This window comes from Netta rufina (assembly GCF_964035555.1).
Source record: "Netta rufina genome assembly, chromosome: 3".
NCBI classification, from domain to species: domain Eukaryota; kingdom Metazoa; phylum Chordata; class Aves; order Anseriformes; family Anatidae; genus Netta; species Netta rufina.
Window position 1 is genome coordinate 23284993 of NC_140125.1, and position 14055 is coordinate 23299047.

Here is a 14055-nt window from a genome sequence, read left to right on the forward strand (position 1 = left end):
AGCTAAAATATTCCCAGTGAATTCTGTGATACAGAACTAGAGGTAAAAAGAGCTAACACACTGTGATATTATAAAGAAACAATGGGGAACAAGGGAAGAGGAAAGGAAGAGCAAATTCTGCAGAATATTCATTGAGATAGAAAAGGTTTAATGAGAATCTTCTCTAAACTTTTCATGCTTTGCCTATATGAATTCTTCAGAAGAGACACCTCTGTCATTGCTGTTTAGGAAAGTTATTACAATGTCACTTGGGTCTAATTTCTACACACTGAATCACATTCTGCACACAATGAATCACATAAACCAGTGAAAGGTCTCTTCCACGGCAGAAAGAAATAGCAATAATCATTATATTGTGGCAGAGTCTAAACAACACCTGAAGTGAGATAGCAGGGTCCTGAATCACAGGAACATTTAAACTCTACTTCCGCAACACTGATTCAACATCTGAAATGAAGACAACTTTTTGGGACTGATCAAGCACCACCTGTTTGGAAATTATTTCTCTGGGAGTTGGGGAAAGGTCAGACATGCTTTTACTTACATAACACAGACCCTGAGGAGTAGTTCACAGCTTTCAAATGTATATAAATAGAACCTAGCAGTATTTATTACATGATACTTGTTTCAGGTAATAGTCATTGTGTGCAAAAACAGTTAAAAACCCTTATTTCTTCTCCTGTGGATGTTAATGTAGGCAGAAATAATCTTGATGGATGTATATAAATGCTGGAAAAGAGCTTTTGCAGAAGGAATATCTGCTACACCTGTACACAACTTTGTTGAAAGGAATGAGGATGATGATACATTCCAATTCTTACACAGCTAAGCAAAACGCAAAAGCAGAAAACGAGAGGAGAAAAGGAGGAGAAAAAAGATAAGTAAATTATTGTCAGTTTTGATTTGTTTGGTTGTGTTTTTTTTTGTTTGTTTTGTTTCTGTTTGGTTGGTTGGTTGGCTAGCTTTTTGTTTTGTTTTTAAATTACTGTCAACACCTCTCTTTTTTATATCTGGACTTTTATGCTAAAAATCATTTAGCTGCTGCTGTACATCTGGCCAACCAATAGGTAGATTCCCCTTCCACAACTTAAATAGAACTATCATTTACTGACAGTTCCTAAACTGCCTTTCAGTCCTTAAGAGAACTGTCTTCCAGTAAACAATCTGCTGCATATTATGAGCATGAAGCTTAGCAGTGACAAATGACTGATAAAACTAACAGCAAACAAGCCACATACAAGAAAGTGATTTACAGCAAGAGTTAAAAATGCTCACCACCACCCAAAAAAAGCTCTGCATTTTGCAGAATAAAAGCTCACACACCCAAAACTTAGACACTCAACATTTGGAAATCTTGCTGCATGTAGAAACCTGAAAGTTTCACATCAATAACTTAACCAGGAAATAGGCACGGAGGAACACTATTATTTTCTGAACTAAAATTTGATGTGCACACAAACAGTTTCAAACTGTTTCACACTTTTTTATTTAGCAATTACGAGCTAATGCTGCATATAAAGCCTCAGTATATCAGCCAGTGTCTGCTACTGCTTAAAGCTACAAGTTGATCAGTCCAAATGACAGATTTAGTACTTTGAAGTGTGCATTCCTTCCTCAGCTCCCAAAACTAGTTTACATAATAAATCAAACATGGGATTTTTGATATTTAAGTCAAAGATGTTCCAAACACTTTGTTTAAATCCGTAGCTTAAAAATATTAGATCCGCTTTCAGTTAAAATTAAGAATTCAGCCTCAAATCTACAGTCAGAGTGTGCCTCTTACCTTGTCCATTAGATACGTAGCAGAAGAAAGCCTTTTTACTATGAATGTATTCCACATCATCAGAGCAATACCTAAAACAAACACAAACTTGTGAACTCTCTGCGACTAGAAGAGAGATTTTAGGTAATGTAAGTATGGAGCAAAAAGCCATAGGCCAAAGTTCCTTTAATAGTAGGAATTAAGATGATGAATGAAACAAGAAGGAATTGTCATCCTCATTGCTTAATACCTGAACTTCACATTTCTCAAGGAGAGACTATCTCAGAGATCAAATCCAGCCAGAAGTGCAATGAATCGTTCGTTGAAATTGTTGTATTTATGCAGACTGGGTTAAACATTGCAGGTATGCAGAAACTGAGACTAGGCATGGAGGTACAAGACTAGTGCTTTAGGCACAGAATACGCCTTATTTGCGTATATAATCTCTAAAAAAGGGAACTAATCACATTCACTTAAACAGAGTATTAAGAAATGTATGAACTCTGATTGCAAGGACCATGTGTCACTATTTTAAATGAAAATAAGGAAATATGTTTCAAAGCAATTTTTAGTTTTTAGTTGAATGTTAGCTTTATCAAATCAACATATTCCCATATTTCTGATGGAAACAGTTAAAGTCTCAGCAAGAAAAACGTCAGCAGGAAAGTTTACTGGGAGTGATAGGGGTGCTGACAAAAAGGCCATTAATACTATGAACTACACCTGTTTACACTTGTCTATAGAAAATCGTTTCATCTGTATAGTCTTTACTAGACTATAGAGGTCATTTTTAATGATTGCGTCATACTTACCATGCTGAACGTGAGCATTAATGATGCATCTAAGATGGTCTATAGACCTAATGAGAAAACATGCTTCCTTATGTAAAACAAAAAAAAGTAAAAGAACAAGTTACTACATTATTTAAAACTTGTCTTAAATGTAAACTATTGTTTCTTAAGGGGCCCAAATAGATTATTTTAAAGCTACTCATGTTTGACTTATAGAACTTGTAAGTTATTCTGATCTTGCAGTCTTCTCTGCTGACAAACATGCATGCACATGGCAAAGTACGTTCCAGCAATCACAAACACATTATGATTTCTTCACTATTTTCAGGGTTTTGTTACAATATATGTACCACTAACATTCATTGCTGAAAGATACCTCCAGTGACTAACAGTCCTTTTTTCAAATACAAGAATCTATTTGTGCTAGAAAAATACTTTTTTTTCACTCCATGTCATTATGATGGAGTAAGTTTAAAACCTCAATCTTTTCTGTAGCAAGGTGTTATGCTGCACAGATCACAGCAGCACTGACATTAGTTTTCGTATCATCTTAAAAACTCAACATAGAACTTCATTTTCTAATATTAGAAAAGCTGTAGGAGAGCAATGGAAAACAAGGAAAAGAAAAAGGCAAAATTCCTGACAATTCCCAGCAGTAGCTAGAAGGAAGAAGAAAAAATCCAAGAAGAATGTTCAAGAAACTTCTCTTTAAATGGAGTGGATCTAATCTGACAAATTGAGTATTCTCTTTTAGCACATATAGAGCAGAGGAAGGGTTCATCACTATTTTGTAGGAATTAATAAACTTTTGAATTCTCACAAAACAGACACAGAACACTTCACGTTGCTTACTTGAAGCAGTTTTGAGAATCTGTTAGCTCAGAAGTATACTGTCCTGTCACTGTGAGGTACCATTCAACTTAGGACTCGATTCAATTTGTACTTGACACTTACCACAGAAAAAGTGTAATGAGTACACTTTCAAACTCAGTGCTTTCTTAATGAAAGTTTTTATGAACTAAAACTTGTGAAACTAGATAGCTGTTCTTAACCATTACTCCCTGCAAATGAAATTATTTTACCTCTGGGTCCTTATTCCACTGCACTACATATTCCCAACAGCAATGTGCATGGAGTACATCCAGTTCAAGACTACATGGAAACTGCTGATATGCTAGTTGCAGCAGCTCTAGGGGAAAAAAAAAAAAAAAAAAAAAAAAAAAAAAAAAGTTACAAGACAGACCTCTTCCCACTATAATTTTTGCTATTCACAACAGCAGCATCTAAAACAGCTCTGAAAGCATTTAAGATTTCAAAGAGTCATGTTATTTTCTTACCTAGGATTATTTCCAAGCCTTCATCTGCTTCTGGTTCCTCAAGAAAGATATTTGTATGCAATTCTGCAGCTTCTTCAGTACTCTCTGTATTGTTTCTGTGTTGTGCCAAATTCAGTACAAGAGGATTGAAGCCTTGCTTAAAAACCCACTTTGCTACAGTGTCAGCAATACCTCCTGGGAGGGTAAAAACAATTTTAAAAAAGTTTGGGATAGATACACAGAAAGTATTTCATAAGATTTGTAGCTCAGAATTGAAATACAAGAAAAGAGAGATGACTTAACCATTAATTATATTAGGATGGTTTTGCCAATCAAAAAATTTGTAATCAACTTAGAGGTTTACAATCAATATAGTCCTTTCAGTAATACCCTTTTACCATTTTGAAACAGCATTCTACATCAGTTGCTTTGTTTTTTTAAACTAATAAATACTACCAGCAGAACAATTTCCAGTGCAGTGTATTTCACAAAGTAGGTACGGATATCTCAGAAGTCTATTAGAAGGACAACCAACATCTTTCCAAGAAAAAATCATACCTTTTCCACCTTCCAGCAATTTCTTTACAGAAATCCTACCCAAAGGCTCTGTCTGTAGAGATGAAACTTTTTTTGGCCTCTTGCTCACTTGGCTGTGCAGTAGTGTCTGAAGTATCAGACAATCCTCTAACTGTTTCAGCAGAAGTTGCCAATATTCGGCATCAAGAGAAAGTGCTTCCCAGGATTCCGTGTCTGAACCTACAATTATTTGGGAAAACTAACAGAACATAAAAACTGTTTTAGATCTGTTCACTTAAAGTAACATGGTTTTGTTTACGAAAATGCACAGTATTAAAATTGAAAGCTATATCTCAAGAGCGACTCTATTTTAAAAACAGTTTAGCTTGAGATGCGGATATGAACTGTTACAGGAAGATAAATTAATACCCCATACTGCTCATAGTGCTCAAGCCACACAGATTCTTAACAAAAAGTATATGGAAACAAAAGGACTTGAAAGGCCATCTTATAATTATTAAGTTCATGTTTGAAGGGATTCTAGCCTACTTTTTGACCAAAGAAATTTAATTCTAAGTCCTTGAATACAATTTTTCATTCCTTACATATGATTACTCAACCCACATTTCAATCTCCTACCATATAAAAAAATATTTATTACACCTCGTGCATCTGGAAGAATTGGATGATACCTTATCTGTGCCTTACTTTTATATTCTCATATTAATCAGCAAATAGTCTGATAGGAACCCCAGGAATTTTTCCAGGAGGTTGTAGACCTGATTTTTAGCTTTATCATACAATCATCATAGAAAGGCTCGGGTTGGAAGGGACCTTAAAGATCATCTAATTCCAACCCCCCTACCATGGGCAGGGATGCCACACACTAGATCAGGTTGGCCAAAGCCCCATCCAGCATAGCTGTATATTTAAATATGTGTAGCAAATAATTCTGACATATCTTTCGTTTACCTCAGCATAATATTCTTCACATTCGAATACACGTTTTCAGGCTTGCAGGATAGCATGCTTGTGCCCATGTCAGAACAACAAGTGAATGTTGAGGATGTTACTCTATTACAAACACAGCAATTTGCATGGAGCTGACACAATAAATAGCACTGAGATGAGAAGTACACAGTGACTGACCTTCTTCTCTGTCACACTGTCAATTATCTGTGCAGTAACAGAGTTTCCAACGTGAGCAGATAATAAGGCAGCTGCATTATTTTCAGACTGAATACAAGCTGTTCGCATTTGCTGCCACCAGGGGGAAACAGACTGCGTGTCCCAGGACTCATCGATAGCAACTGCAGAGACAGAGACGGTAGGAAACTTAACTTGGGTCATGAGATGTTAGAACCAACCCTAAAAGCAGCACTTATTAATGCAGCATGTATTAGGAGCGATTTCCAATTACTCTACATTATCTTGTTCTAGATGTGTAGCATACAATTCCTAGATTATATATCAAATGTAAAATAAAGAGCAGACCATGAATTACTCATTCTCCAAATTTCACTCATAGGCAACAAACAGGCAACAAATCTAAACCACTAGGCAGTAAATCCTACTGAACACTTAACTAGATTTAAGGAATACAACAAAAATGACACTTCACAATTCAGCCAGCTTCCTTTGTGATTCAAAACAGTATACCCATTAAATGCACCCACTCTAGCTGGCTCTCTTCATTGTATCTCATGTTCAGCAGAATTAATTTGTTCAGACAACAGCAACAGCTTACTCATGCTTCCAGTTTCAAGCTGATAATGGTGTCCTGTAGTGAACTACATATAAGGGAACCTGGCAGAGACATATCTATAGCAGTTTTATGTGAGGAAGAAGAATCTATATTTGTTCATTCCATTATCTGGGGTAACTTGTGTAAAGTTGACTTTATAAAGCACCCCTCAAATTATGGAGTTGTATAGTAAACAAATGTTTCTAGAATAATGGTGTTGGTGTCTCAACATGAGTTAAAGCAACTCAAAGGACTTCTGAGCACCAGGCAAGCAAAAGAGTCAGAACTATACACAGAAAAACAACAACAAAAAAAGAGGAAAGCGATATGAACAGCCACCTTCTGGTGCCGAATAGTAGTTGTGTCTACTTGTTGGTGAGTGAGAAAGCAAGGCATGAAGCAGGCCTTTAATTGCAACAATCCTCAGATTTTGACTGCATTTTTAAGTTAGTTGCTTGTTACAGAATAAATTAAAATGCAATATTTAGTCCTGTTACAGTTTTTTGAGTGAGGGAACTAAATGATAACATGAATTCATCACAAAAAAAATAATAATAATTAACAACCACCAAAAAATTCTAATAACTAACATCTGCAAAAAAAAAAATAATCTAGTAACTAACATCCACTGTGTTTAAATGTTCCAAGTGCACATTTCACCTTTCATTTTGCTCAGGAGGGACAGCATAGTATACAGGCAACTGGTAGAGGCTTGTTTCTCTAGAATGTCTTTTTCCCTGGAAAGCCATAAATTGAGAAGGAGTGACTGGAAAAGAAGAGAATACAAAATTAAAGCAACAGAAGAAACTGTGATATTAAATACCCGATGCAATCACTTTCTTGAACAAACTGCGTGTCATGGAGCTGAACTGTGATATCAATGAGTCCTTATACTAATATAGAAAGTTAAAAATATATTGCATAAGGAACTCTGACAGACTGAAAGGAAACTATACAACCAGTGTTTTCTAAAATATCTGAAAGATACTCTTCTGAATGCACAGACAGCTCATATAAGTTTGTTAGCAATCTTAACTTGGTAAAAAATAGTAGTTGTTAATATCACAGTTGAAAATCTTAACACAGCTAAGTAATACATAATTACTTATTAATTAAAAGTAAGTTATTTCATTCATCAGGTAGTTGATGAAAGAAAGATGATTGTCTCAACACTACTCGTGATTCTGACGAGTTTACTTCGACTTTTTTAAAAAAACTTATTTGCTTACTGCAACAAGGAATTATAACAAATGTCTCTGTACCTGAAATTAACTACTCACATTATTTTTGTTTCTCTTTGTAAAATAAATTTTCAGCAAAACTTTACATGACAACACTTGTAGTCTACTCAGTGCATACTCTAGACGTTCCCACTAGCATGGCCACATTTTCTACTTGAGGAATTGTTTTGAAATCTCAGTGGTAAGTGTAAATATGAGCAACTAAAAAAAGACAAACGTTGGGGGCATATGAACATGAAAAACAGCCTGAGAACATCATTAATCAAAAGGCCAACATTCGTATTTTCATTTCAGTGTTTTGTTTCTAAAACCAGAACATTTTAACATACATAATAAATACCTTACTAAATATCTTACCAACAATATTTGAGGGCTAAAACCTGCTGATTCCAATGCATGACACATTTCCTCTGCGGAACTCTCTCCACACAAACACTTCCAAAAGAAAAAGTTGCCTGAAGTAAAAAGATTAGTGAACACGATGAATGAAATCCAATGCCACAGCCTCTCCCTTACATTTATACAAAATCTATTGATCAGGTCCTACTGAGTGCGATAAAAAGGACTAGCTTATGTTGAGGATACTCTGACACTTTACCCTTGGTGGAGAAGGTGGTTCGTTACAAAGGACATCAGTGTTTCTACCATTACAAGAGGCAGAGGAAAACAGATTTATCAGAAAAGTTATTGTACTGTTATTAGTTCCATTCAAGGAATAGCTAGATGTGTTGGACAAGTTTATCCACTAAGTAACTGTGGAATCATACTGTATCTAGTATAGCAAACAAGATGTACTTCAAGCAATTAAAAAAAGAAATCCAAAACAAACCAAATACATAATCCAAACTTTATCAGAGCTACAAATCTCTGAGCATCCCTTTGAGGCAGGGGAAAATTGGAAAAACATCTTCAAGAAACCATCCAAATTCCTCAGCACAATATTCATATTTAGAACAACAAGAAAGGCTTCTATAGATGAATCAGGGATAAAAGGAAGAATAGGGTAACTGTGAGCCTTCTCCAGAAGGAAATAGGAGACCTGGTCACCAGGGATATAATGAAGGCTGAGGTACAAAATGACATTTTTTGCCTTAGTCTTCACCAGCAAGAGCTCCAGTCACATAGATCAAGTCACAGAAGTCAAAGACAGGAACTGAAAGAACAATGAACTGCCAATGCGGGAGAAGATCAGGTTCAAGACCAGCTAAGGAACCTAAAGGTGAACTAATCCACTGAACCTGATAAGATGCATCAGCAGTTCCTGAGGGAACTGGCGGATGTAGTTCCTAAGCCACAAACCATATTTGAGAAGTTGTGACAGCCTGGTGAAATTCCCACTGTCTGGAAGAGGAATGAAAAACCACACAACAATGCCAGTGTACAGAATTCCATGTCTGTACCAAGAATTCCCCAGAAAAGAAGTCATGTGGAAAGACAGTGCCTTTGAAACAGATTTAACCCAAGTTACTTCCACTAGATACTTCTCAAGAGCCTCTCAAGGTCAGTTTCGAACTGATTTGCAAACAAAAGCTGAGTTCAGACAGCAACTCTAACGCACACCCCAACAGACATCTCAGCAAGGTTCCTGACCTCTCCCACCATCAAAATTTCGTATCAGTGTCAAAAGCCTCCCCAGCTCCAGAAATTAGAGGTCTCTATTCCCTCATGTAATGGTTCTGGTCATCTCCTCTCAACTCTGAGGTCCTATACATGAGGTAACTCCTATCATTAACTAAACTCTCAAGGTGCTGTAACCATGAAGAAAATGAGAATACATTTGCTCTTTGAAGTACTTAGTTACCACTGTCCAACTTAGTGGTGTTAATAAATGAAGAGTGATAACATCGCTTTAGGGTAAACATATCCACATATGTAGTTAACTTGTATTAATATCCACCTAGGTAGAAAGACTTGTCCCATGGCTAAAAAGGTCAGAGTCTAGAACTATTACTGTCACAAATTTCTTTGAGGTAGACCAACTTATTAGAGGACTCCAAGTTCAGACTAAAATATTTATTGTTTACATCTCAGAATATAAACAATCTTTAAGGTAACCTGACAAATAGTTCAGTAGCTCTTACCTAAAGCCACGTATTTGCTGTCTTCCATATTTTTCACATTAATCACATCCTTTTCATACTCTAAATACTCCAAGAACATTTTCACAGACAATACATCATCATTCTCATCAGCAAACTGAACAGAAGTTTGGGTGTTTTCTTTCTTGTAGTTCTCGAGCAATGTTTGGAGCCTCTGAAAATCTTTTTCTTCTAGCCGAAGCAGTTTAGCCAAGTCCTTAAAAGCAAAAGCCCCCAAAAATCTCATATCCCAAGAGCATTAATTATTTTTTTGTTTGTTTGTTTTAGAGAAAAACACAGCAAAGACTTAAACAGAAGTCAGAAGAGTCAAAATATTTCATTTTGAGCATTAGAAATATCTTTTTAAAAAGGATAAAATGATCAATAATCAGTTACAACTATAAATAATAATAATATAATATATAAAATATATCATGATCACATATAATATTCATAATATATAATGTATATAATTCTATTATGATCATAATGGATTAAGGAGACCTTGTTTAACTTAATTTTTAAGGACTTCAGTAGGCATGTTTCCCACACTTAGATCTTGCTCATGGTGTAGCTATTGCCCAAATGGGCATTTGCTTGATAATACCACTCTGTGTATCTTCTATTAGTTTATAAGCGCTTGTCATCTATTATTTAAAAAGCAAGCCAAATTACGATGCTGACCACAGAATTCTGCTTAAGAGCCCATCTTCTAATGTTTGTGCAAATATCAGAATTTGTGATTTCCACTGCCAAATGGAAATCTCTCTCAAATTAAGTTGTTAATATGCTACTCTGGATAAAGGACTGAAATCAGGGGATCCTGATTCTATTTTCACTTCTGTCTTGACTTTCTGTGACTACCAAATAATTTTAGGTATATTATTTACAATGCATTCATAAGGTAGATAAAAAAAAAAAGATCAATAGAAGGTATTACAAAACAAGTACTTCATTAAAAGTTTTAGCCTACAAAAATGGATTTAGTTTACCTACTTATTTTTATCCAAGGCCCTGAAAACGTTTTATACTTAAACCATTGTCAATTCTACAAGATAACTGAATTTTGAATTTACTCACATTTTCTGAGGGTTTAGTGTCTTCCTGTATGCTTTGGGAATTTAGTTTGCTCACTAGTTCATAAAGATGTAACAGCTTTAGCTTGTTTGCACAGAACTGCAGTAGTCCTTCATCCACACACTCGAGCTCTGAGGAGGAAAAAGACCCTGCATTTTAACTTGTATATATAGCCTGAAGTAGTGGAACGTATTTTGCAGCCACATTAAACTTCTCCTTTTGGAAATCACACCAGAGGACCTATATGTCAATCTAATTTCTGATGCACTGCTGTTTGCAAAGATTACTTCTAATTCCTGGCATTATAAAACAAGAACTATTTTTATGGGACTTATTAAAGAGAAAGATATTGGGCTCATTTTAAAAATGAATATGGTTGATAACGTGGAACTGAACAAAACAAATATTTGTCTTTTCCTGAGTTAAGGCCAAACCACAAATTGCCCCAAATTAAAAGACACTGAGTCTCAGATTCTTTTATCAAGAAGTAATTACCAGACTATAACCTTTTATTTGTTCTGCCAGTATTTTAACATAGTATACCCATTATATCAGAAAAGAGCCTGTCATCTATTTCTATGAATTCAGTTTCATCTCTGCACAACACTGTCATTTTTATTTCTACAATCTTAGTCTTGGAAATCTAATGCATGTAATTGTTTCTGAACTTTTAATAAAGCAATCTGAATATATGCAGCTAACACCAATGCAATGTTGAATAAAAACTTATTCCAACTTATGTGCTGGAAAAGAAAACATTTCACAGAGATTCTAAAAAGACCTTTCTATACGGAAGGTATCTCTAAATCCATTAACTTCATCTACAACAGCTTCTAAATATGATCTTCTCCCTATGAAGTTTAAACACTATTGTCCCATTGCTATTAAAAAATCCTACAAAGCAGAAAAATGCAGTGTTTGCCACACACAGTCACTTGACCTCTTCTTCACAACCACGACATTCATGGAGCCTGGCATCTGTTTCACATTATCTTTTGCCTACTAAGCACAAGTGGAAGATATGCCACTACTCTTGTGAAATGAGAAGACTGGAACATTAGAAAAGTTTGCTCTTTATTGTGACTGTGAGGAAATAATGTTGTGTATGACAATACGGGATTAATGGGAGTAATACACAAAAATACACACAAAGACCTCACTAAGTATACAACTGTCAATTCCTCTTCAGTGGAAAAGGACACTTAAGAAAGAGAGTTCTTACAGAACTGCATATGTGAAAACTCCCTCTCTCCTTTACACATCACTTCAAGAAACTGGTCAAAACCACGAAAAATGTCCTCAGCAAGATTTCCCCTCAAAGCTTTTAAAATATGAAAATGTGTTGCCACATTCTCAACTGAGGCTGTCTCAAGGGAAACAGCCATTCTAATTGGCAAACAGTTTATTTAGGACTATGACACAACAGTGGTAGGGATTTCTTGACTCTTATTGTTAAGAGTCTTCACCTCCTAACAAGCTGAAATGAATCCAGGGAAAACAAACAAACAAACAAAAAATGCACAGATTTCTTCTGCTGAGAAGTGGCAACATACACAAAGTGGCAGGCACATGCTTCTCCTCTTTATTCCTCAATATCCAGCTGGATCTCCTAAATGAGGTCACCTCAAACACAAAGAAGGTTCTCCTGATTTGGAAAGATCCAAGTGCATTATTTCAAAGAAAGAACCTCACAGACTTTAGCAACTACGCTGGTTTTTTTTGAATGGATAATTAATGGATAATGACGAAACATGAAATTTAAGTCAGTGAAGCTTACCAAGAGAAGACACTAGGCATCTGACCAGAATTCAGATACTCAGTGCCTCCAGTACATTAAGATTTACAGATCCAAAGTACTATATCTTTACTGTCTTCCTAAGAAAGAGAGAGAGCACTAAAATATCTTCAGTCTGTGAAGCCTTTTATCAAAAAGAAGCTTTTTTCTAGATGCAAGTGCTCAGTCCAGTTAATTTATTCTTCTTTTTATGTACAATCACAAATTGTTACGTACGTGGCAAGTATAGCAAAGCATATTTGTTAGCAAGCTATTTGCTGTCTGCATGCAAAAAAAGATAAATCTGTAGAAGCAATATACTGTGAAATCTAGCGTCAAAACTAAGCAGATCAAGTCTGATACCCCTGTGGAACAGAGCAGTTCTACAATTGCCTTACAGCACTGCAGACAGTGCAAATGCCTCTCCATATTTGCAAAATAAATATCCACCTACCCTGTTTTTCTAAATTATCCATTAATGTCTGAGTGATGTTTGTGAGAGATGAAAGTGGCACGCGTTCACTTGTCAATATACTTTCCAGAGCCTGTCAAGCAGACATTCAACAGAATTAAACATTTACTTCATTTTACTGTTAAAACATATAAAGTAAGCCAACAACAGCAAAACTTTGACAACTATTTTCAGTTGTTGTTTTTTTTTTTTTTTTTTTTTTGTCTTCACATATACTTGTGGCATATTTTGATTCTATAGTAAGGTCTGCTGGTCTGCTCTATTTTTATTATTTCAATTCTTATCATGGAAGATGCCTTGAGGAAGGAACAAGTAAAAACAATAGCTCAATCATTTGCTTCAACTCTAGGAACAATTAAAATATTTTTAAATATTTTAAAAGCATTTAGCTCTAATCTAATAACACAACATTTTTCTAATATTGAACTATACTGACTTTAAATATTCACCTGTTTCTTTGTAGCAGGGTATTTAATATCAAGTATTAATTCCTTCGCTTCAGCTTCAATCGAGTCTGCAAACAAAGACGATGATATTAATTCATATTTTTCAAAATGGATTCTGACAAACAAGTCTACCTGCACCACAGCTGAGATGTACATGATCAGTTCATGCTATAGAGTTGAAGACAACATTAGAGAGCTTGTCGAAATAGGCTTGGTGAAAACAAAACAACATAACACCTCAGTGGCATCTCCAAATCTATCTTCTGTAAGAATTATATATTATTTCAAGGACGAAGGATATATAGATTCAAACGCTGAGCATTACGTAGCGTAACAGGTTGTATACAGATCATGTTTCTAGCAAGCACTCAAAGTAGATTTTAATCAAAGATATAACTACCAGACAAAACTTATACTGGACCTTTGCATGAGATAAATTTAATCCAGTAGTTTACAAAAAAATACAAGCCACTTAAAGATCATAATTCATAGCACATGCAGCTGTTAGAAAGCACTGTTACCATACCTGTGTTTCTATACTTACAGGACAAATAATAGACAAACCATTTAATAAATAATTTCTTCAAACTGTATGTTAAGAGAACCTACCTGGATCTGAGGCTTTAGCTTTGAGTAAAACATTTAACTTCTTCACTAGATGCATATCCTTTGCTCGCTCACTTTTTTTGTCACTGTAGAGAAATAATTTAACTGTATGAAGAAAACTGAAGTTTTCTACTTTACATTTATGATACTTTAAGGTAATGTTATATTAATAAAAATAAACTTAATGCTTAAAAAAAATAAGGATATTACCAGAGTAGTACTCAGCCTGAGA

At 35.2% G+C, this 14055-nt stretch overlaps 1 protein-coding gene across 4 annotated transcripts in view; it reads right to left on the bottom strand.

Moving 5' to 3' along the window:
• Positions 1–14055, bottom strand: part of RAB3GAP2 (RAB3 GTPase activating non-catalytic protein subunit 2) — a 47280-nt gene that overhangs the window by 7573 nt on the left and 25652 nt on the right. For all 4 annotated transcript variants that reach the window (XM_084283967.1, XM_084283968.1, XM_084283966.1 and 1 more), the window contains 13 exons: positions 13827–13909; positions 13221–13285; positions 12754–12844; positions 10529–10656; positions 9452–9665; positions 7728–7825; positions 6790–6895; positions 5535–5695; positions 4428–4644; positions 3891–4064; positions 3636–3742; positions 2575–2641; positions 1784–1854 (listed from right to left, as the gene is read on the bottom strand). In XM_084283967.1, the coding sequence (XP_084140093.1) occupies positions 1784–1854; positions 2575–2641; positions 3636–3742; positions 3891–4064; positions 4428–4644; positions 5535–5695; positions 6790–6895; positions 7728–7825; positions 9452–9665; positions 10529–10656; positions 12754–12844; positions 13221–13285; positions 13827–13909 (1582 nt within the window). The remainder of the gene's footprint in view (positions 1–1783; positions 1855–2574; positions 2642–3635; positions 3743–3890; positions 4065–4427; positions 4645–5534; positions 5696–6789; positions 6896–7727; positions 7826–9451; positions 9666–10528; positions 10657–12753; positions 12845–13220; positions 13286–13826; positions 13910–14055) is intronic.